Here is a 22,487-nt window from a genome sequence, read left to right as displayed (position 1 = left end):
AACAGGTGGTGTGAATTAAAATTGACTCTTACTCACAAGCTGGGTTCACTTAGCATTCTGCCTCCTCTTTAAATGGGGATAAATAATAAATATACTTCCTAGGGTTGTTTTGAATATTGAGTGAGTTGATACATGAAAAGTGCTTAGCACACTGCCTGGCAGATAGGATGTGCTTAATAAATGTTTTCAGTAATAATTCGTTCTCTGTTAACATAGAAATACTGTTGCTGGAGTCCAGACCAGAAATGATGAGACTGACCTCAGGCAGTGGAGGCAGGGGAGGTGGGTTTCAGGTCCACATCAGGAGATGCGTCCACAGTGGAATTCACAGAGCAGAGGTACAGAATCGACGGCAGCTCCATTCTTGGACAGGGGAAGTGCAGGAAGAGGGTGCAGCCTCAATCGAGGCAGGGGGACAGGGGAGAGCAGTGAGCGGGTGACAGGGAGGGGCAGTGAGATAGGCCCAGTGACCTTGAAAAATGTAATAGTATGTGAGGCAGGGAGTTTGTCCTCCTGGGAGATATGGGAAGAAAATGAAACCACCATCCCCCAGACACACCTGTGGCTTCCTGAGTTGTGCTAAGTCTTTTGATTTTCAGCTGCTTACTAGATCCGCTTACACACTTTTTGTTAAGCAGCGTTTTATTTAGTGCTAGAAACTAAGACTAAAGTAGGAATTTGAAAGTTTTAATACATTTTTTTTATTGCATATGCCCAAGGAGTTAGGAGTCATTTCATTAGCGGACACTAATTATGATGTCAAAGTGGACTCCATTTGTATAATTACAGTCTACTGGCCTTGACCTAATAATATTCCGTCATTCACATCAGTCAATGATGACACGATCTTCCTCTCCACAGGGCATGGGATTCACGCTTGTGTGCCCCTCACCTCACCCCTTATAGTAGTGATGTCCTGTGGATGGTCACTGCATGGTCAGCAGTATTTAGAGTTTATAGGATGGCTGGACGTGGCCAGGCACAGTCTGGGCTGGGAAAGAGAAGTTGAGGGATCATTTTAGGGTCACATATTTTACAGAAGACTCTGCCTACCTAAGTGTGTCTTAATTCACCTGCTTTTGCTCCATCTGGAAGGAAACAGATGCTGAGCCAGGGGCTGCAGGGGAGCAGGTGAGAGGAAGTTGAGGACAGCAGTCTTCTCCCTCTAGATCTGTGTTGTGATGCCTTAAGAAGATTTGCCAGTGACATTTCTGGGTTTTTTTACGGGAAAACCATTAGTTGCTTTCAAACTGGGGTCCCTATCCAGAGTTTCCAAATGTGTTTGGCAAAGTCTCCCAGTTTTGTTTGTAAGTGTCTTCAAAGACTCTCTATCTGAAGAGTTCATTGACCTCCTATGTCATGGAAAGTGACTAAAGACCTCTGCCTCCCATCCAAAGGAATGGAAGTTGAGGCTAAATGCCACACATGAGAGGCTGGTGCCTCTTGTGTTGAGATTCCTTAGATACATCCTCAGTGTTCCTGGAGACGGGAATATTGCAGTTCCTTTTTCTCCCCTGTGTGGTAAAGGTTTCAATTTGGTGTTCTCATTCCTCAGACATAGCTTCTGTTTCCTTGCAAAGGGTTTTACTCTTTCATGTTACCAGGGCTTCTGAATGAAGCATCTTGTGATGAAGTATGTTTTTGTTAAACTCATATTAATGTTGGCGATATCTTTATAAGGCATGGCTTATTTATCAAGGGATATGTGCTTTCATTATAAAATGTGCCATGGTTTAGTAGCGTCATCAATAGCTCCACCAGGGAAGTGCAAAATTCTCATGGATTGTGTTGAACAGAACACTTTTATGGTAAAAATTTAAAGTATCTTCAAGTAAGTTTATTAATGCCAGATTTATTTTTTGTTTTCCCTGCCTTCAGTGAACTCAAACGCAAAGCGTATTAATTTTCTAGTGACCCAAAGTATCAGAAACATATGGACTGCTTTTCTATGACTAATTTTTAACCACTTTTAAAAAAGGACTGCTTTTGTAGTCATATGGATTTTCTTTTTTAAGAAATCTATGACATGCCAAACTGTATCTCCCCAAATTGACACCCTGTTCTCTCTCCTCTGAAAATTCAAGTGTGGTTACCGAATTGCCATGGCTACTAAGCTTATACCCAGGGGCTCCTCCACCTCTCACCTGTCTATTTTTTTTTTTTATTGTTCCACATTACGACACTTGACAAAATCAGTTTTTTCTCAGTGTGCTTGTTCAAGATAGCCAACACCTGTTCATAGTATCACTATTTGATAAACATAGTTTGTGCATTTTTGGTGTTCTTTACCAGAGACTTTTCATTACAAGACTTTTAATGGCCTCTAGTGCTTACATGAAACCCTGTGTCCGTGGCATCATGAGATGATGACTGTCATGTTTTAAGCATTGGCAGGCCAAGAAATACAGCAACAATGTAGAAAAGTATATTTTAATTTTAAAAAGTTAAATTATTATTTTTTTTTTACCAGGTCTGTGATACTTTTAATAAGTATCAAAACTGCTCGCAGAGTCAAAATGTCAGTAGCCATGCATATTTTCCTGTTTTCTTTTTGCTGTGGTGGTTTGTTTTCAGTTTTGGTCTTGAGACAGGAGAAAACTTGGTCATATTTGCCATGTCTGACTTGCACCTGTGGGCCTGTGGCGGTTTGGGAGCTCCCAATGGTTCTGCAGTTGTTGGGGAAAGGCATCCCTGGGAGCCCAATCAGCCCTGAAGCCTTGTGTTCTTCCGGCAGGTCCATTCATCAGCGTGGTCCTGTCAAAGCTGGAGAACATGCTGGAGAACTCTTTACATGTGAATTTGCTGCTTATTGGGATCATTACTCAGCTAGCTAGCTACCCCCAGCCACTCCTGCGCTCCTTTCTGCTCAACACCAACATGGTCTTCCAGCCAAGCGTCCGCTCTCTCTATCAGGTATGTTAGCCAAACCCACATCCATACCTATTGATTTTGTGGTTGCTGATTTTCAGGGCTTCTCTTTCTCTCTGTTATTTTGTTTTTCAAAAATTCCTCTGTTCTAATTCATTTGCTTTCCTTCCCTGTCCTATTAAGCTCACTGTGTAGTTTATTCTAGACAAACTGCAGAGCTTCATTTAGTTTGATGTTTTGAGGGTGCCCTACGCAGAACACCCAGGCAGTTAAAAATGAGCAAATGTCTAACATCATAATAGTTCCCATAAAGAGGGTTGTACCTGCAAGATATATTGATAACGGAGAGTGGAATTTCACTGTAAGGCATTAACATCGGTAATGCTGTTTTTGACAGGTCCTTGCATCTGTGAAAAACAAGATTGAACAGTTTGCTTCTGTGGAGAGAGACTTCCCAGGACTCCTCATACAAGCCCAGCAATATCTGCTCTTCCGTGTGGACATGTCTGATATGACCCCTGCAGCACTAACCAAAGGTAAGCCAGGTTTCTCCACAGTTCCCCTCCTTAAATTCCTCCTCCATGTTCTTAGCCTACTGGCCTCACTTCACAGATGCAGCACTGGCTTATGAACCCTAGAAGCATTCAGAGATATTTTTGTTTTTATGCAACAGGAAGGAGCCACCTCTTAGTGTTCTGTTTTTTCTTTGACTGAGTCTCACTCTGTTACCCAGGCTGGAGCATGGTGGCATGATCTCGGCTTACTGCAACCTCTGCTTCCCTGGTTCAAGTGATTCTCCTGCCTCAGCCTTCTCAGTAGCTGGGACTACAGGCACCCACCACCATGCCTGGCTAACTTTTTATATTTTTAGTAGAGACGGGGTTTCACCTTGTTAGCTAGGATGGTCTTGATCTCCTGACCTTGTGATCCACCCACCTTGGCCTCCCAAAGTGCTGGGATTACAGGCCTAGCATTCTTAAACCTAAAGAAAGCCCTGCTGTGTTCACATTTGGCCCGTTTCCTCTGTGGAGGGTATCGAGGGGCTTTTGTTTTCTTAACTGAGAGTGGTGCCTGGAAGGAGCTGATGTGTAGAGTGTTGTCAGGCTAGAATAAATAACACAGCACACATGGGCCAGAAGGAGGCATTATGTGCACTCCCTGAGCCATTTTTTGGGTAGCCCTTTCCTGAGAAGGGCATGTGTTCTCTTTATTATGTTTTCAGAGGCTCTTGGGCCAAAAATAAGTGTGCTTCAGGGCCCTAGGAGGTAAAACAAAAAACAAAACAGAAAAACTGTTTGGACTGGGTGAAGTAAAGTTTATGCTCGGCCTAAAATCCCTGAGAGTGCCTTTTTTGTGAGCTCTAGAGGTGGTGTTAGGCCAGGGCCTGGGCAGAGTGAGGAGTGAGAGTGAGGGGATGGGTCGGTGCTAGCAGGAGCACTGAGAATGGCTGGCCAGGCCCGGAGCGCCGCTGCTGCTTTACCTTATTTAAGCTCTGGTAGGACTGATTTGCTGACCATTTAGGCCTTGGTAGGAGCAGACTAGGAATGCCCCATATTGCACTGGCTTTGACTTTTCCACACACAGACCAGTCAGGCTTCTTTGTGGCAGACGAACAATAGAGAGAGTAAGGCTCTCAGTCCTGGGCTTAAGGCAAGTGATCAGAAACAAGATTGGCAGTGAGAGGCAGAAATGAAACTCAGGGCAATTGTTCTACCTTTCAAAGAAGCTGAAAAGAACCCAGAACTCCGAAGGCCTGATGCTGCCCCTGTGCTGCTATTTGATCCTGGTCACTTTACCTCACAGGCCCCATGTCCCTTGACTTTTAAATGAAGGATTTGGACTCCATCTCTTAGGTGCTTTCTAGTTGGAGCCAGAACTTGGGTTGTGATGAGCCCTTAGGGTACTGCAAGGTAGGGTTTGAAAGAAAGGTAGGCCATGTGCCACTGGTAAATTGGGGAGTCAGGCTTCAAGCTATTGGACTTTGAGAAGAGCAGGCAAAGGCATTCGTGGAGGGAAAGAGGCCCAGCATCTCTGTGGGAAGGGGGACCTCAGGTGCCATGTGACCTCCGTAGACACATGGGTGGTCAGGGTGTGAGCTGTGTTCCTCCTGAATAGGGCGCATGCTGCTGCCACCCACCCTGTGAGAGAAGATGCACCAGTTAGCAATAGTAAATCACTGCAAAAACTCACTGGCTTAACCCAAGGCCACTTATGATCGCTTATGAATCTGTGTGGTCATCTGGGTGTTTTGCTGATCTGGGCTAGGCTGATTTTGCCTGGACTCTCCTTGTGTGTCTGCCATCAGTGGGTGGCTGGATGTCTAGGGTGGCCTCACTCACATCTGTGGCTGTTGGCTGGAGTGATGCGGGTGATGGGAGTGTTTCTCACCATCCAGCAGATTAGCCCAGGCTCGTCCATGTCACAGTTAATAGGGTTCCATGAGTGAGATCAGAAGCATAGAAAATCTTTTGAGGCTCAGACTCAGAGCTCACGTAAGGTCAGTTCTGCAGCATTCTGTCGGCCAAAGTAAGTCACAGGGTGAGTGCAGATTCAAGAATGGAGCAAAACCCCCTACCTCTTGATGGGAAGAGCTGCAACAAGTTGTGGGCATTCTGCAATCTTCTAGACAGGCCTAGTCTTCACTGAATTTTACAATTGATAAGGTGCTTTCTCAGGTGATAACTGTCATTATCAAACAGCACTCTGAAAAGGGCAAAAAAGGTACCATTACCTGCTTAATTTTCATTAACAAAGCCAAAATTAGAGGCCCAGGGTATTCAGCCAGGATCATGAAAGTCAAGTGCCTGAGCCCATCCTAGCTAATTCCAGGATATGTGTGCACACACTGACCAACCTAGATGAGAGGGTACACTGAGCCTTAACCAGCACATTCAGGGGGAGCAGGAGTCATTCACACCTTGGGTTTGTCCTGGTTTCAGAATGTCTGGTGGCCATGATTGCAAAATATATGCCCGGGGGAACTTGTTCTCACTGCCTAAGGTTGTCAGATTAGTTACCTGGGTTCCATGCTCTTTTAGTAAGGTCTGTGACACTCCAGGGCTTTGACCTATAAGAATCTTCTCTCTGGTTATAATACTTTTCTTTTATTTGAGTTTTTCAGATTAACTTTCTAACTTTTCCAGGTTAGCCAAGTTACCCACTTCCCCCACTTAAAGCATCTTTAACTGACAGAATAAAAGTTTCTTGTCCCCTTGTACAGAACTGACTTCTGAAGCATTTACTGTGATGTGATTTCCTGTAAATGAGTCAAGTCTTGGAGGCCTGTTTTCACTGGGATACAGAGCAATTTACAATGAAGAATTATGGCAATGGGCCAAATATTTGGGTTTCCGAGTGTCTATATGTTCTGCCCTTTGCCTAATGCTGCTGCCAGGGAGATGAACACATGACATATCTCTTTCCCCGCTTCGGAAATCTTCCCAGTATTAGTCTTGAAAACCTTCTGTTGCAGCTTTTCAGACCCAGGGCACCATTTCAGAAACCATTCCAAATTCTGACACTGATTTATACTTCCCTCCACCCTGCCTTTTTCTTCAGGTGCTCGTGCATGCTTGTTGGACCCTTTTATGAGGGGCGTAACTCAGGCGCCTGCAGCCAGAGCTGCTCCATCATGCAGGCCCTGCATTCCCTTTGCCTCCTGGCAGCCCCAGTGAAAAACGAGCCTCCTCACTAATGCTTCCAACAGCAGTAAAAGTCTGTGTGGCCACTGCTCCAGAGCAAGCGGACATCCTGTTGCCAGCTCCACATTATTATTCTTGAAGCTGTTGGTCTCTGAGGTTTAGCCACTTGCCAGTCCTTTCTTTTTCTACTCAAATACTTTCCATACCACAGAGTAACAGTTCCTTGTATTTACTTATATTCAGAGCCCTTTTACTACGCATTAATTCTAGAAGGGAAATCAGGTAGTTAATATCCCCAGTTTAGAGAGATGGAAACTGAGACATTCTATGATGAGTTGGAGGCCAGGTAGGGACCATAACTCAGGTTGAGTTGCTTTTGAATGCAGAATTTGATGGTGCTTGATGACACACCAAAAGGCCCAGACCCCGGAGGGGAGCCTCGGTCGATGTGCTGCAGCCCTGATGGAACCACGCTAAGGATCTTCTCCCGGCCAGACCTTGGGCTCCCTCACTGGGTGCTTTCCTGACTTCATTAGTGAAGACAATTCTGATTCTTGGATTCATATTGAGTAAATGAGCCTTAGCGATGACACTTTTTATTCACAGCTCAAGCTAGAAAAATGAGCCACAAAATCCCTTTTTAGGGGAGAAGAGAATGAATGAATTTGAAGGAGAATGGGGGAGATGAGGAGTATGAGCAGCTGCAGGGAGCATCAGGAATAGGGAAGACTTATGAGATCAGTTCCTTCACTCATTCATTCAGCAAATGTTTATTAGCTTCTATGAATATGGAAGTGTGTTAGGGGTTGCTAAAGACATGTTATCAGATAGGGCTCAGCCCTGAGAAAGCTCAGAGTCTAGTAGAGGAGATAAAACATAAACAATGCAAGGCTGAAGGGCAATGCAGGCTTAGTTGGTCAATAACATGGAGAGGAGGCTAGAATGAGATGAGACTGGGTAGAGGGCAAAGGAAGCCATAAAGACTATAGGAGTGACTTCTGGGGGCAGGAAACTAGAAATTCATTGTGAAGTCGGTGACAGCTGTACTGTTGAGGATGATGCAGTAGCTGACACCCATCCAGAAGTCCCTGTGTACTTTATACCTATTGACTCATTTAATCCTTATAACAACTCTATGAGCTTCTGACAGGTGAAGAAATCCAAGTACAGAGAGGTAAAGAAACTTGCCGGAAGTCACTCAGCCAGCAAGTGGCAGACTCTGTGGTCTTAACCACTGTGCTAACAGGGAAGGGAGTTCCAGGTGGAGGAACCAGCATGAACAGTGCAGGTCTTGGTCTGGGAGTGGTGTCCACAAGTGTCCCATTCCCCATTGGAATGTAGGCCAGCTTCCTTTGTGAGCTTTGCTGGGTGCTTTGGAGAGTGACAGGACCTGAGCTAGGGTGGGGGATGAGAAGGGGTACTCTCCAAGGTTGACATGCACCTCAGTGACATCAACACTTTTGTGCTCCCTGTTGCCTGTTCATGAATTTTTGCTGAAAGGTAGCAGAAGACAGATTCTCAGCAACTTTTCCAGTTCTTTATGGCATTAAAGCTGTGACAAGTTTAAATGTAAAAGGATATTTAAAGCAGTAAAGTGGAAGTTTTTTTTTTTTTAACACTAAAGACTATAGTAGTGAGATGTGGAAAGTACTATAAATGTCAAGAATTTTTAGTACTGCAGTTAAGCAACACTCTGAGAAGAGTGTTGAAATATGGTACTGAATTCTAAGAAGCAGCCAAAATAATGAAGGACTTGAATATAATGATTTATAAGGAGTAATGAGATTGTTTGGGTAGGGGGCAGAGGAAGGCATAAATTATTCCTACAAATATATGAGGGCTGGTGATGTTCAGGAATCAAATAGGGAAGCTGAACCATTTTAATTAGTAAAAACTGATTTGATATGAAAATGCAAATCATTTGATTTGTTTTGCATTTTGAACTCATCTGAGGCCTATGTTATTGAAATTGAGATGGAAACTCTTGGAAACCCTCTCTCAATGTAAGCTTCTAAGCCATTTGCTGTTACTAATTCCCCATTGTTGCAGGAAGTTGTCTGGTCTTACCAGCACCCAGCTTCCCTTCCATTATTTTTGCTGATCTGAAGGAATCTTCTGCTCTCCTTTTATGTAAAATGTTGGAGGTGCTGGCCAGAAGAAGACTGGAGGTCACCGGGGAGCCTGAGAGGCTGGAACACCAGCTGCAGAGAGCTTTAGCCCAGCCTCTTTGCTATAGCTATGCTGTGCTGTCAGGGCTTAACTGGCAAGGGGAGAACAGTCATCTCAGCATGGGAGGCTGGGAGAGCAGGTGGGGCTACTCATCGCCCCTTAATAAGCCAGAGACAGGAGATGCCTTTGTCAGTTTCTCCCATTCCCACATTCTGGCATGGAGGGTTCTTGACAAACCCATATTCTTGCCATGATTTCTGCATGAAGTTCCTTAGAAAGAATTTTGGGTGAAAGTCTCATATCACATGCTTTTGTTGGAGGTTATCTGCTGGGCAAATATTGTGTCATGGAGTCCACTAGGGCTGTGTCTTCAGGATTTAGTCTGTTATAGAAACTGCACCCATAACTAGATACACTGCAGCAACTCTGCCCCCACAACACATGCTCCGCTGAAGAGGGTGGATGGGAAGGCGATGGAGGAATGCCTTGATTGTCTTCTTTCTGGTTTCAGATCCCATTCAGGAGGTTCCCAGGACAGGAAGTGGCAAGAACCTTTTGGATGGACCTCCAAGAGTGCTTCAGCCCTTCCTGACCCACAGAACGAAGGTGGCTGAGGCACCCCCCAACCTGCCCCTGCCGGTGAGGAACCCCATGCTGGCTGCTGCCCTCTTCCCAGAGTTCCTGAAGGAGCTGGCGGCCTTGGCCCAGGAACACTCCATTTTGTGCTACAAGATCCTGGGTGACTTTGAGGACTCCTGTTGTTAGCTTTTTTTTTTTTTAAATAGAGGTTCTTGTTTTGAAAGGTTTTAGTGTCTTGACTGAATGTTAAATGCAAAGCTGCTTACAAAGATTTCTTCTTTGATATTTCCTGACAATACTTGATTTGTGGGGAGGGGAATTTTCTATCTCTTTCCTCTCTCTCTAGCCGGGCCTTTCCACCTTATGTTATATAGAATGTAAGTCTCATAAGCTGGTTGCTCCCTTGGCAGTTTTCTTTGCTCAGTTTTTCCTCCTTATATTTTTTGGTTGTTGTTCTCCTATCCCTTTGAGTCACCCATCTTGCAGCTCATATCACACCAAGCAAATACTGGGGTTCAGTGATATCTGGAAGTGCCCCATGTCAGGATTCTAGCCGTTCAGCAGCACAGGAAGAATGGACTCCTCTGCAACTGTGCGAGTGGTCCTGTTACCTCCTGCACTTTGGCCTCTGTTCTATAAAGGAGGAATGAAGATGGAGCCCCTCTTGCCTCCATCACAGAAGCACATATCACCTGTCCCTTTGGATTTACTTCCAGATTGTGTGTCCCCCAGCGTTTATTGCATTATGGTGAGGGCAGATACACTGGTCCAGCTCTCTGCCTGGGAAGTCAGAAGTCCTTGGAGAGAATTTAGAATGCAGAGTATTGTTCCTGTTTCTTCAGAGCTTACTTTAATCAGCATGACACTACCTAAACACTGAAGAATGCCTTATTTTAGTAAGATTTGCACAAAATTAAGTATACCTATGCAAACTGTTACTTTGGTTTTTAGGAGTTTGATTGATCAGATGAAGAAAGTATGGTATCACATATGTATGTAAGAAGACGACCATCATTATTTTTGTAAGTGTTTTATAAAAACAAACTGATTAACTTGTGAAGCCATTTCATAGCGGGTTTTTTCAGGGAGGGAATGTGGGGTGGGGTGGGGAGATAAACTAAATGCAGCCTGTAAAAACACTGGTAATTATTTAAATTTTGATTTGCTTTTGCTAATAAGCTGCACTTTATAGAGAAACAGGAACTGTACAGCCCACTTTGGGATCTTGGATGTCAATGCAAACAGGTCAACTGGAGCCCCGCAAAGCCAAGTGCCTGCTGGTGACTCACTCGGCATGGAAATGCTGCCTTCCGAGTAATGGGGTTTATTAGAAGGCCCCGCTGTACTGTATGAGTGCCCCTCTGCTGCTTTGCATCCTGCTCCAAGAGGCAGGATTATACTTAGAGCCACAGCCATGTGAAACCACCACCAAGAAGGGAAAACACAAAATAATTGTGAGCTGAAAATGAGACCATAAACAACTGGTTTTTATGGATATCAAATTCCACTCCCCTCTATTTTGGGCCCAGTTCTGCAGGCAAGAAGCAAGTAACGAGCTTGAGCCTTCCGTTTGGAGGGAAATTGGGAGGCCCGGCTCTCTCCGTTCTTTGTGTGCATCTCTGTGGAGCCCCGAGGGCAGCCACAGGTCTGGTGCTTGTGCCCCAGGAGCACTGGTTTGTTCTTAATTAGGCCCCTCGTGCACAGGCAGGGCAGTGCAGGAAGGAACCACACCTGCAATGCTGTGGAGCAGCAGAGGCCCTTTTTGCTTCAGGAATCTTGAAGTAGCTTTGTATTGAGTGAATGAGAAATTGAGAGCTGGCCCGTGAAATGACCACAGGATACCTGGCCTGGGCAGGTGAGCTGTTAAGAGCCAGCCTTGCTTTCATGTTTCATAGTCCAAGCAAGACACTGAAGATTCCTACTCACTGTACATTTCTGTTTGTCTTGACAAATGGTTTGCTCAGCTGTGATGCAGCAGCCAGGAGGGATGAGGCACAACCAACTGGCCTGTGCCTGGCTTCCTGATGCCTGGTGGTATTTTGCACAGCCCACAAGTCTCCATTAGAAAAGGTAGCTTAAGAGAGAGAAAGAGGAACAGTTGAAGTTGGAAGTTCAGCTGTAATTTATTATCCTCTAATTTTGTTTTGCACAAGTATTTATCTTCTTGTTTGGACTTACAAAGTCATACAATGCTAATGCCACATCTGGAAGTAGAATTCTTTAGCTTTGTGGTTTGATTTACACCTGTCTCCATTATCTGGTAGTGTTGTTGATTCTTCTTGAATCTGTGTTTCTGCATTGTAGAACACCATGGTCCCCTTTGTGGAAGGTTTCCTTTGGGAGAGATTGATTTTGTGCCTCTTACTGTTTTTTTCAATAGGTAACTGAAACAGACTTACTTTATTGTTTTTTTCAGACAGGGTCTTGTGCTATCTGGGCTAGAGTGGAGTGGTGTGATCACAGCTCATTGTAGCCTCAATCTCCTGGGCTCAAGTGATCCTCCCTCCTCAGCCTCTGGAGTAGCTGGGACTATAGGAACGTGCCAGCACACCCAGCTAACTTTTTGGTACAGTTTGTTGAAATGGGACTTCATCATATTGCACAGGCTGGTCTTAAAGTCCTGGGCTCAAGCAATTGTCCTGCCTCGGTCTCCCAAAGCGCTGGAATTACAGGTGTGAGTCACTGCGCCCAGCCTTTAAATGAGGACAGAGATGACTGGTGTCTGTGGTGACAGGCAGGAGAATTTAACTTCCCATGCTACTCTAATTTCCTATTTGGAATTGAAAGCTGGTTCACGTTTCTGAATCCATCATAGTCCTCACAGGTTTGTGTCCATGGTTTTGCAAAATGAAGTCAGAAAATTGACCTGGACATAGAGAGAATGGGAAAACCCATGTGGTTGAGTGAAATAACCGGGAGTGGGTTATTTAGGGAATGACGTGGACATGCCAAAAGAAAAACAGCAGAGAACTGAGGCTGTCCATAGAAGAGCAAATCCTGAAAGATCGGGGGAGTGAACATTGATCTAGGCAGATGTGAAAAAACCATGGAATGGGTGTGTGAGAAAGAACGGAAAAACATCATTGGCAATGAAGTAGAATGTTCCGGTCCTAAAGTAAATAGGTGAGCCCTTAGAAATACCCTTTTTTGTAATGAGTTGCAGGGAGGAACTTAAATATATTTGACATGCTTACAAATATGGTCCGAGAGTGTGGCCACTTCTCTGTGTGACAAGCTTCCACATCAGTCACTATGCTACTTGCTGGAAGAATATAGGGGAAGAGAAATGGTGGGCACCACCCCCTGGTGCAGCCCCTGGGCTGGCGTCACTGTGTCTGGCCTGGTCAGGAAAGGTGAGTGAGCCCAGGGTTCCTGGACTATCACAACATTAACCTCAATTCATAATTCAGGGCCTGACTTAAAGTTCCAGACTGAGTGACTTCTGTGGTTCAAAATGTATGAGAGCACTGGGATATTTAAAATTGATTTTTTGGAAATGGCCATGTAAATGTTTTTAAAATTTTACACAAAGAAATTCCAGGTTAGGTTCAGCTTAAAACATAATTTCATGGCTGGTAAAATAGTTTCCCAACCATGAAATGGGAGTGCTGGAATAACCAGTTAGAGATGTGGTTTTTCTTCACCATTAGATACGTCCGATCCCTGGTATTTAGAGGGATTGTGAAGTTGTCCCCATTTTGTTGAGTGTTATTTTGGAAAATCCTTTGATGTGCTGTGGTTAGTGGATGGCTGTCACTTTAGGTAGGATGTATTCAGTATTTTTAAGAAGTACCCTTTTCTTAGCAGGTGACTTTTATTTAGGTCAGATGTAGTTGGTTTCTGTCCAGTATAAGACATCATGGAGCCAAGGTGCTGTCAGGAAGGCATCCTCTAATGAACAGAGTCTAGAAACAGGCTACATGAATACTGGGGTTGCCTGTTTGATTTGGGCAGCCAGTGGGTACTCAGGTTGAAGGTTGTTTTCAGTGTCTCTGAGTCATCTTGGCTGTAGTGTTCATGTGGACTGGTTGTCACATCTGCGTAAGCTTTAGGGTTGTGTTTGGGCTGCTCTTCCGATCTGGTTCCGCGTGTCTGGGCTGTCTTCAGTAGGGAAGTACAGCCGCAGCAGGGGTGGGCCTTGTCCCTGGCATGGTGTTCAGTATCTGCATATGCTCCAGTTCTCATTTAAGGGCAGTTCAATGTAATTGCTAATTACCAGCCCCGTATTTACTGAAATGGCTGTCATGCTTGCCGTTTTTATGAAACACTTTATTGCAGGTCAGCTATTATTGCACGTGCTACTTGTTACTGGCTCAGGCTGGTGTCATGTGTGGTTTGCCACAAACCACAGCCTGCTTTGCAGTGTGAGCTCTTCCTGGAAACAGCAGTCTCTTGTAGCTGATGCCACATCAGCTTTAAGTCATTAAGAAGATAGTCTAAGCCCCTTGTTGCTTCAGCCGTCAGTCTATAAATCACATAATACTAATTCTCCATCAAGTAACAGCTTAAAACAGAACACTGTCAAACCAGTTTATGTTCCAGCCTTAAATCACTTCACTGAGGAAACATTGGAAGAGAATGAAGTTGACTTGTTTTCCCCCCTTCTTTTTGAATGACCATCATAAACCTAATGCTTTAGAAAGAGCTCTCAGAAGACTAAGAATGGTTTTTAGGATAATTTTGCCTCAGTAAATCCTCTCTACATTCAGGCATTTATTAGGCTATTACGTGTTTCTGGAGGACAGATTATCCTGGCAGCTCATTAACTGGAAAAACAGGGCTTTAGTGAAAGATTTTCAGAGGTTCTTTAGGGAAAAGGACCAGGACAAGGTGGGTGGAAGCCTTCAGTTCTTTGACCTCGTGCACCTAGAATCCTAAAACTGATCATGATTTTAGCTAGGACTGACCTTTCCTAGCTTGTAGGGTCACTGTGAATTTTGTTCCTGTCTTAAAAGGTTTAAGTTAACCCACTGTTACCTACACAGGTAACAAGACTGCTAGTAGGATCTGTCAGCATGACTTTGATATGCGTTTCAGGCATCTTTTTGGGAGTTTAGATTTACTGTATCATTTCAGAACCCAACAACGGTGATGGAAGCTCTTGGGCCAGACTGAATTTCATGGAGCAGAGGCTGCAGAAGTCTGTGCTTCTTAGTGTGTCAGCTGATTTTTTATTGGGACAAGGCTATGAAAGGCCCACCTATAACAAGGCCCCTTTTTGCCCTGTGGATATTTTAAAAGAGGGAATTTGGTGTTGACAGTCTTACATGAGTGTTGCTAAGCTATTTGACTAATGGTTTCAATCAGATGCTTCCCATCTCACAACCAAGGGTCAGCTCTATTTGCAAACAATCCATGAATGTGTTTGTCTAAAACCTGCTGGAGAAGCATGGCAGCCACTTCCATGCTGCTTTTGGTAATTGGTAAAGAATACGGCCTTTCAGATAGATCGGCTGACTTTTCCCCAATAGTCACTATGTAGAAACTATACAACTAAATTCAATTGAAATGAAAGATACAGTATAAAATACTGTAGTGGGTCATGGTCACAAGCTGTGTCCTGAACTAACCAACTCAAAGCTGAAGGAGGGTGTGTACTTTCCAAAACTTCATGGCCATCTTAATAATTATTTTAGCGATAATTACTAAAATATAGGTGGGGTGGGGGAGCTCAGCTAAAATATCCTTACCTTTGTACAGTAATGTTCTAGGTTCTTGAAAGCTAGGAACAGAAGTTCACGTTGATGTATAGCCCTGGACAGAGATTAAACAGCTCTTTTCTAGACCCAGATGACCTAGAATGTAGAAACCTAGGAGTTGGTATCACCAGTGTCTCTTACAAAAGGGCCCCACAAAAGGCTGTCCATTAATTTGTTTCATACAGTAAGAGCTATTACTGAATATTCCCTTTGTTAGACAGCATGCTGAGTGCTAGGGCTGGCATATTCCTGCCTTCCCACCAGAAACCGCCAACCTCCTTCCCAGGCAACAGAACTCAGGGTGTGGGCCTGACCAGACAGAGCTGCTTCAGGCCAGCCTGGGGTACAGCCAGTTTTCCAGCACACTCCAACTTCCAGTCAGAGCCTCAGCATTATACACCTAGCCTACAGGTGTGTGGATTCCTGAGACAGATGGCAATGGTGTCACCTGTGGTGCCAACTCATACATTTTAATGAGATTGCCACCTGAAGAGTAAACCAGTAGACCAGACTAAATGCACACTCATGCAAGAGTGTAAAATTGTATTTCACTGAGACCCCTTTACAAGCAGAGCCATCTTTGTGAATTTCTTAGGATAATATAAACATATCATCTTTAGACTATCTCATCGGGTTTCAATCGGAGCCATGCTTTGTTTTTTTCCTAGTAGCAGTGATATCAACTTACAAGGTTTTGGTTTTCTCCTGAAAATTTCAGAAGCTGGCATTGAAAACAACAGGCAATTGTCAGCTGATTGACAATCAGCCTGGACAGATCGAGTCCTTTCACGATGGCATCTTTCTCTGGGAATAATCAGTCCTGAATAGTTTTCACTTGACATAATGGTTTTGGTAAACTGTCTTTATCTGGCTGCACCCCCTCTGGAAAGATCCTTCGATGCTTTCTGTAAGGTTTAGTCATCAAGAAGGCAGAACTTTTGGTGAAAATGGAATTTATAAAACAAAACTGAACCTTATTCTTTCTTACAAAATGAAGATCCTGTCAGACCCCAGTCTCAGACCATCATCTTTGCCCATTTGTAATTCAGAGATTTGCAGAGTGAGAACTGATTCAGCCTGACACTCTTGTACAGAGGTTTAGTGAAAATCATGTTACTATAGGCCCAATAGTTTTCAGTACTGCAGCAGAATGGGGACACCTGTCTTCCCAGTAAGGTAACATAGTCCCTTAAAATTCTAAGTCACTAATTTTATTAAAAGACATTTTAAAAAAACGTCACCTCCTCATGCCTGTCCAAAATGAACCACACAACTGGTTACCTTTCTTTGCCTACTTTTTGGGCTGGGGAAAAGGGGCACCATTCTCATCACTCTCAGGGAAGTCCTGAGCAACTGTGCAAAGGCAGGAAGCATGAGTCACTGAACTGGTGATGGAGGGGGTGTCCACTTTTTCCTAGTTCCGCAGCTGCTTCTGGAGCAGCATTCACAACAGGAATGTGTTTACTGTCCTTGGTAGGCTACAGATTCACAGCTTCAAATCAAGGCCTCCAAGGATTTTACTCTTACATCACAGTTTTGACAAGTATGCTTTTAAAAAACATTTACAAAGCTGGTCTTTAAGCGAGGCGAGTCAGAGGTTAACAAAGGCATATACTGAACAAAGAGGTGCTCCGGTGCAAGGGAGAACAGTATTAGTGTCACTGCACAGAGTGCAGGCAGCCCCGCCCTCATTGCGACGCCTGCAGCACACCACGATTATTGTGAAAGGTCAAGATTTTGATTTACTAATTTGTAATCTTATTTCCAAGCAAAACAAGACAACTTCACGTTACAACTTTTTTCTCTTTTGTTTCTTTTCATCCTGTTTGGCCTGAGGGTTGGGGGAGTTGAGAGGAGTTGTCAACTGCACAATCTTTGAAGTGTAAGTTAATTTTTATGTGATATCTCAGCATATATTTTACTGATTAAATTTATTTGAACACTTCCTATGTATTTTTAATTCATTTATTCTCGGACCTGTGCCTTCTGGGATGGGTAGGGAGTTGAACAGGCAGTATCACTTCTACAATAGGTATATTACTTGTAATAATATTCTCCTTCAGAGGAAGTCAAATTGTCTCTATTTGCAGATGACATGATTGTATATTTAGAAGACCCAATCATCTCAGCCCAAAATCTCCTGAAACTGATAAGCAACTTCAGCAAAGTCTGAGGATACAAAATCAATGTGCAAAAGTCACAAGCATTCCTGTATACCAATAACAGACTTAGAGCCAAATCAAGAACGAACTGCCATTCACAATTGCTACAAAGAGAATAAAATACCTAGGAATACAACTAACAAAGAACATAAAGGACCTCTTCAAGGAGAACTACAAACCACTGCTCAACAAAATAAGAGAGGACACAAACAGATGGAGAAACATCCCATGCTCATGGTTAGGAAGAATCAATAGCATGAAAATGGCCATACTGCCCAAAGTAACTTACAGATTCAAAGCTATCCCCACCAAGCTACCAATGACCTTCTTCACAGAACTGGAAAAAACCGCCTTAGACTTCATATGGAACCAAAAGAGAGCCCGCATAGCCAAGTCAATTCTAAGCAAAAAGAACAAAGCGGGAGGCATCACACTACCCGACTTCAAACTATACTACAAAGCTACAGTGATCAGCGAACAAGGCTACAGTGAACAGCATGGTACTGGTCCCAAAACAGAGATATAGACCAATGGAACAGAACAGAGGCCTTGGAGGCAACACCACACATCTACAACCATCTGATCTTTGACAAACCTCACAAAAACAAGCAATGGGGAAAGGATTCCCTGTTTAATAAATGGTGTTGGGAAAACTGGCTAGCCATGTGCAGAGAGCAGAAACTGGACCCCTCCCTGACACCTCACACTAAAATCAACTCCAGATGGATTAAAGACTTAAACAAAAGACCTAACACCATCAAAACCCTAGAAGAAAATCTAGGCAAAACCATTCAGGACATAAGTATAGGCAAGGACTTCATGACCAAAACACCGAAAGCATTGGCAACAAAAGCCAAAATAGACAAATGGGAACTAATCAAACTCCACAGCTTCTGCACAGCAAAAGAAACAGTCATTAGAGTGAATCGGCAACCAACAGAATGGGAAAAATTTTTGCAATCTACTCATCTGACAAAGGGCTGATATCCAAAATCTACAAAAAATTAAAACAGATTTACCAGAAAAAAAAACCCATTCAAAAGTGGGCAAAGGATATGAACAGACACTTTACAAAAGAAGACATACATGGGGCCAAGAAACATGAAAAAACGCTCATGATCACTGGCCATTAGAGAAATGCAAATCAAAACCACACTGAGATACCATCTCATGCCAGTTAGAATGGTGATCATTAAAAAATCTGGAGACAACAGATGTTGGAGAGGATGTGGAGAAATGGGAACACTTTTACACTGTTGGTGGGAGTGTAAACTAGTTCTCCCATTGTGGAAGACAGGGTCCTTCCTCAAGGACCTAGAAATAGAAATTCCATTTGACCCAGCAATCCCATTACTGGGTATATATCCAAATTTGGATTATAAATCGTTCTACTATAAGGACACATGCACACCAATGTTCACTGCAGCACTGTTTACAATACCATAGACCTGGAACCAACCCAAATGCCCATCGATGATAGACTGGACAGGGAAAATGTGGCAAATATACACCATGGAATAGTATGCAGCCATAAAAAATGATGAGTTCACGTCCTTTGTAGGGACATGGATGAACCTGGAAACCAACATTCTCAGCAAAATGACACAAGAACAGAAGATCAAACACCGCATGTTCTCACTCATAGGTGGGTGTTGAACAATGAGAACACATGGACACAGGGAGGGGAACATCACACACCCGGGTCTGTCGGGGGGAAATAGGGGAGGGACAGAGCAGGGTGGGGATTTGGGGGGAGAGAGCATGGGGAGAAATGCCATATATAGGTGATGGGGAGGAAGGCAGCAAATCACACTGCCATGTGCGTACCTATGCAACAAACTTGCATGTTCGTCACATGTACCCCAAAACCTAAAATGCAATAAAAATAAATAAATAAAATGCTTTTATTTCCTGGATAAAAAAAATATCCTCTTTCCCCACCCACTTGAGACCACCCTGAACAAATGTGTGTTTATACTGGCCCAGTTTATTTCGTTGTGCTTTCATCTTCATTAACCTGAAAACACTACCTCCAAATTACAGTCTCTCGACCCCTGCTAATGCCCATCACCTACAATAATGGCTGGCCCTTAGGAACTGCTCAAAAATATTTCTTGAAGGAACTACAGAATGAAGTTATCTTAGAATGGGTAATAGTATCTCTAACATACATTTTATTTACTTTAAGATTCCTTAACACGAGAAGGTGTTACTCCTTCACCACCGCTGCAGCCATTACGGGCCACTCCTGAGGTGGATGAAGCAGGTGGGTGTGGCTGCTGGTCAGCTGTGGAGGCACCTCCTGGCACAGGGCCCAGAGGGCAAGAACACTGGTGACACACAACGCCATCACTGTGGCTCAGGCCAGGGATTGAGAGATGCAGCTCTCAGGGCACACGGGCATCAGCTTTCACAGGCTCCTGCTCCCAGTCAGGCTACACTCTTCTCCCGTGGGCATGGGGACCCCAAACATCTCACGATGACAGCTGCTTCTCCAGGATTTCCTTGATCACGGCTGGATCTGCTCGGTTTAGTGTCGCTTTCCTGACCAATCCGATCAGTTTATTTATAGCTCTGGGGTTTCCCTTCTTCACATCCATTACCTGCAAAGACAGAAATTGCTTAAGAGGAGAAAATGAAGAGACTTATGCCCCCAAATCCCAAACTAAGGCTTCAGTTTGCTGAAAATTAAATTCTACTTCTTTCCACTAGTAACAGAGATAAAATGAGGAACAGAAAAAGGGGAGGGGCCTAACTTCTGAGTAGGTTTCTAGGCTCCTGTCAAAGGAGATATTTGCTACTCTGCCTTCTGATTAAAATGAGCAAGAAGTGACTGCTCACAGCCAGAGACGCTGGCACGTGGGAGCCAGAGCCCTCTCCTCTGGGACACCACTATGACCGAGGACAAAGTCTGGGGAGGGATAATCTCTCTGAGATGAATCACTGTGTCTAATCAGTGAGGACACCTCTCTGATTCTCTGTAACATTCAGCTGAAATGTGCAGCTTTCCTTCTCCCCCTGCTCCCCACCAAGGAGATCCCTTTGTCAGAAAGCAGATCTACACGCTGGCCCAGTCTTCCAGAGCACTGGGTGGTGGAGTGAGTAAGTCAGGAGGCGCTGAATTCCTGTCGATCAAATAGCCACTGACTGACAGGGCCACCGCTCGGCCTCCTGCTCTGTGCTGGCTCCAAGGGCAATGACGTGATGATTTGCACTCAAGTGCCGCAGAATGAGCCTGTAACTATAAGTATGTCTTTATCAGTCACCACAGATGAGGCCGGAAGACGAGACTGTGAGGCCCGGCGCAGGATCATTTTCCTTATCGAGAGCTCTTTACAGAGCTGTGAGTGTCCCCGGCAAGCTGATGGGTGGGTGGGTAGGCATTATTCTGAAGAAGGTGCTAACAGTTTTTTTTCCCCCACTGAAAAATATCTCTAGTCAATATGACTAGACTTAGGGAGGGAGGGATGCCACTTGTTTTAGCTTTTCTGTCTTGTGCTGTGCTAAGAACACAAAATGACCTGGTTTTCAGCCATGTTCCCGTCAGGGATTTTCTCCACAATTTATAAATACTTTCCCTTCTGCCTTTCTTCCCACCTCTTAGAAGCATGAAGCTGAAGTTCCTGTACTCTCCCTGCTCTGCAGGCACACCCGCTGGTTCCTTATTGGGAGGTCCTTATGAAGTAGGACTAACCACAACAGATTTGAAATGCCAACCCTGGGAGAGGGTGACACGCCTGGGAGGTCACAGCTTGGGTTTCGTGAGCTTGCAGACACCCTTTTAAACTACACTTCCCTGGAGAGTAAACTCTAGGGGTGGTATCCTTATAGGAAAAGAAGTTGCGTTTTTCCAATATTCACCTATTTCATCTCTTCTGACCTCAGCTAAAAAGATGACAAAAGTAATGAGGGAATGATTGATGAAACTGGGCCAGCCACTCTTAGGACAAGCCTCTGGCCGTGTCCTGGGGCTTGCTCTGCAGGCGGCCCTAGCCCTGGCCCTCTCCCCTGCCCGAGACAGTCACCACTTGAGGATGATCCTTCATCACCGAGTAGCAGAACTGCTCCAGTGCCCCGCGGTCCTGCATCAGTTCAAGCTGCTTTTCTGAAACAATCTGCCCTGGAGTCTTCCCTTCCCTCTTCCACAGTTCCTCAAACACCTACAGGCCAGAGAAGGGAGGGGAAAGAGAAGCGAGAAGTCAGCTCTTCTGGCAGCTCCATTTGCACTGCTACGCTGTGGTGGCACTGGGGCAGATTCAATTAAGACCCCGCTGCTTGAGCCTGGCCTGAAGGGAAAGGGCACACACCTGCCCTGCCAGGGCCTTGGCTCTCCTGAGGTATCCCTGAGTGCAGGGCTGGAGAACGAAGCCAGCTAGATGGAATGAACACACCCAGGGTCTCCTCCTGAGGCTGTCTCCCTCAGCACAGGGTGTGAGAGGACTCAGGCCAACCAGGTGCCCCTGTGCCCAGAGGGATGGTGAGTCCTCCCCAGATGACTCCACACGGGAGGTGTGGAGATGCCCATCAATCATGGGTGCCTGCTGATGGGAGTCAAAGGGCCAGTGATGGATTGGTCTCCTGGCTGCTGAATTAATTAATTGAGGTGACATTTTGGTGAAGGATGGGGCCACACAGCCTGCAGGAGGTAACCATGGTACTAAATAAAGTCCAGAAACAGCCTGCTGGGAAAGATGACTTTTGTGGGGGGGGCAGGAAAGTGGCACCATAATGAAGATACAAAATGGCAAACAACTGGAAACATAAATTACAATCCACAGGGACCCCTGGCCTACCACACTCATCTCCTACAGGTAGAGCTGGACCCAAATCAGACTATGATAATGAATGCTAATGACTGGTGTATTTTTCTACTTAAAAAATGATAACAAATCCCCAAACTCATCAAACCCAAGAAAGAGGAAACCATTTTCAAGGAAGGCATTTCCTAGGGTAGCTGTTTTTCTCATTCCTCGTGTCTTGTAGCAAAAGCCAGAACTGGGGGCAGGGAGGAGGGCTTCCTCTGTTGGTCTCCTGTGGGTGCCACCTCCGTCCAGCCCACAGTCATGACTGAACACTGAACATTCCCTGTTACCTTGGCGGCCAACAGTGGGCCAACCAGGAGCCATTCCTCCTGGAAAAACAGAGCTCTTCCATAATTAGCACAAACAGCAAAGCAAATAAAAGGAAGATGCTCTGAGTCTCAGCAGGGCTCTAAGTCTTCCCCAATCTGAATTAAAACAAATCACAAATACTTATCATCACTACGACAGGCACTGCGCCTTCAGCCTGGCGCCTCTGAACGTGTGCTGTGACTGTGGCCAAGGAGGTGTGCTTTGCAGGTCCTGGCTAAGCTCCCCACAGGGTACTTC

The 22,487-nt window shown here is 44.7% G+C and overlaps 2 protein-coding genes across 7 annotated transcripts in view; one reads left to right on the top strand and one right to left on the bottom strand.

The window, feature by feature from the left end:
* Positions 1-17,088, top strand: part of FAM160A1 (family with sequence similarity 160 member A1) — a 278,667-nt gene extending 261,579 nt beyond the window's left edge. For 3 of the 4 annotated variants that reach the window (XM_032246416.1, XM_032246414.1, XM_032246415.1), the window contains 3 exons: positions 2,735-2,913; positions 3,266-3,404; positions 9,190-16,901. In XM_032246416.1, the coding sequence (XP_032102307.1) occupies positions 2,735-2,913; positions 3,266-3,404; positions 9,190-9,443 (572 nt within the window). In that variant the 3' untranslated portion in view covers positions 9,444-16,901. Of the gene's footprint in view, positions 1-2,734; positions 2,914-3,265; positions 3,405-9,189; positions 16,902-17,046 lie in introns of those variants that run through there. The other variant, XM_032246417.1, reaches the window with a different exon arrangement.
* A 1,913-nt stretch (positions 17,089-19,001) lies between these two features.
* GATB (glutamyl-tRNA amidotransferase subunit B) overlaps positions 19,002-22,487 on the bottom strand; it is a 90,592-nt gene continuing 87,106 nt past the window's right edge. For 2 of the 3 annotated variants that reach the window (XM_032246410.1, XM_032246412.1), the window contains 2 exons: positions 21,144-21,278; positions 19,005-19,721 (listed from right to left, as the gene is read on the bottom strand). In XM_032246410.1, coding sequence (XP_032102301.1) covers positions 19,593-19,721; positions 21,144-21,278 — 264 coding nt within the window. In that variant the 3' untranslated portion in view covers positions 19,005-19,592. Of the gene's footprint in view, positions 19,722-21,143; positions 21,279-22,487 lie in introns of all 3 variants that reach the window. The other variant, XM_032246411.1, reaches the window with a different exon arrangement.

This window comes from Sapajus apella, unplaced genomic scaffold (assembly GCF_009761245.1).
Source record: "Sapajus apella isolate SASKATOON/1434 unplaced genomic scaffold, GSC_monkey_1.0 scaffold61, whole genome shotgun sequence".
NCBI classification, from domain to species: domain Eukaryota; kingdom Metazoa; phylum Chordata; class Mammalia; order Primates; family Cebidae; genus Sapajus; species Sapajus apella.
This window is presented reverse-complemented; position numbering and strand designations above follow the sequence as displayed.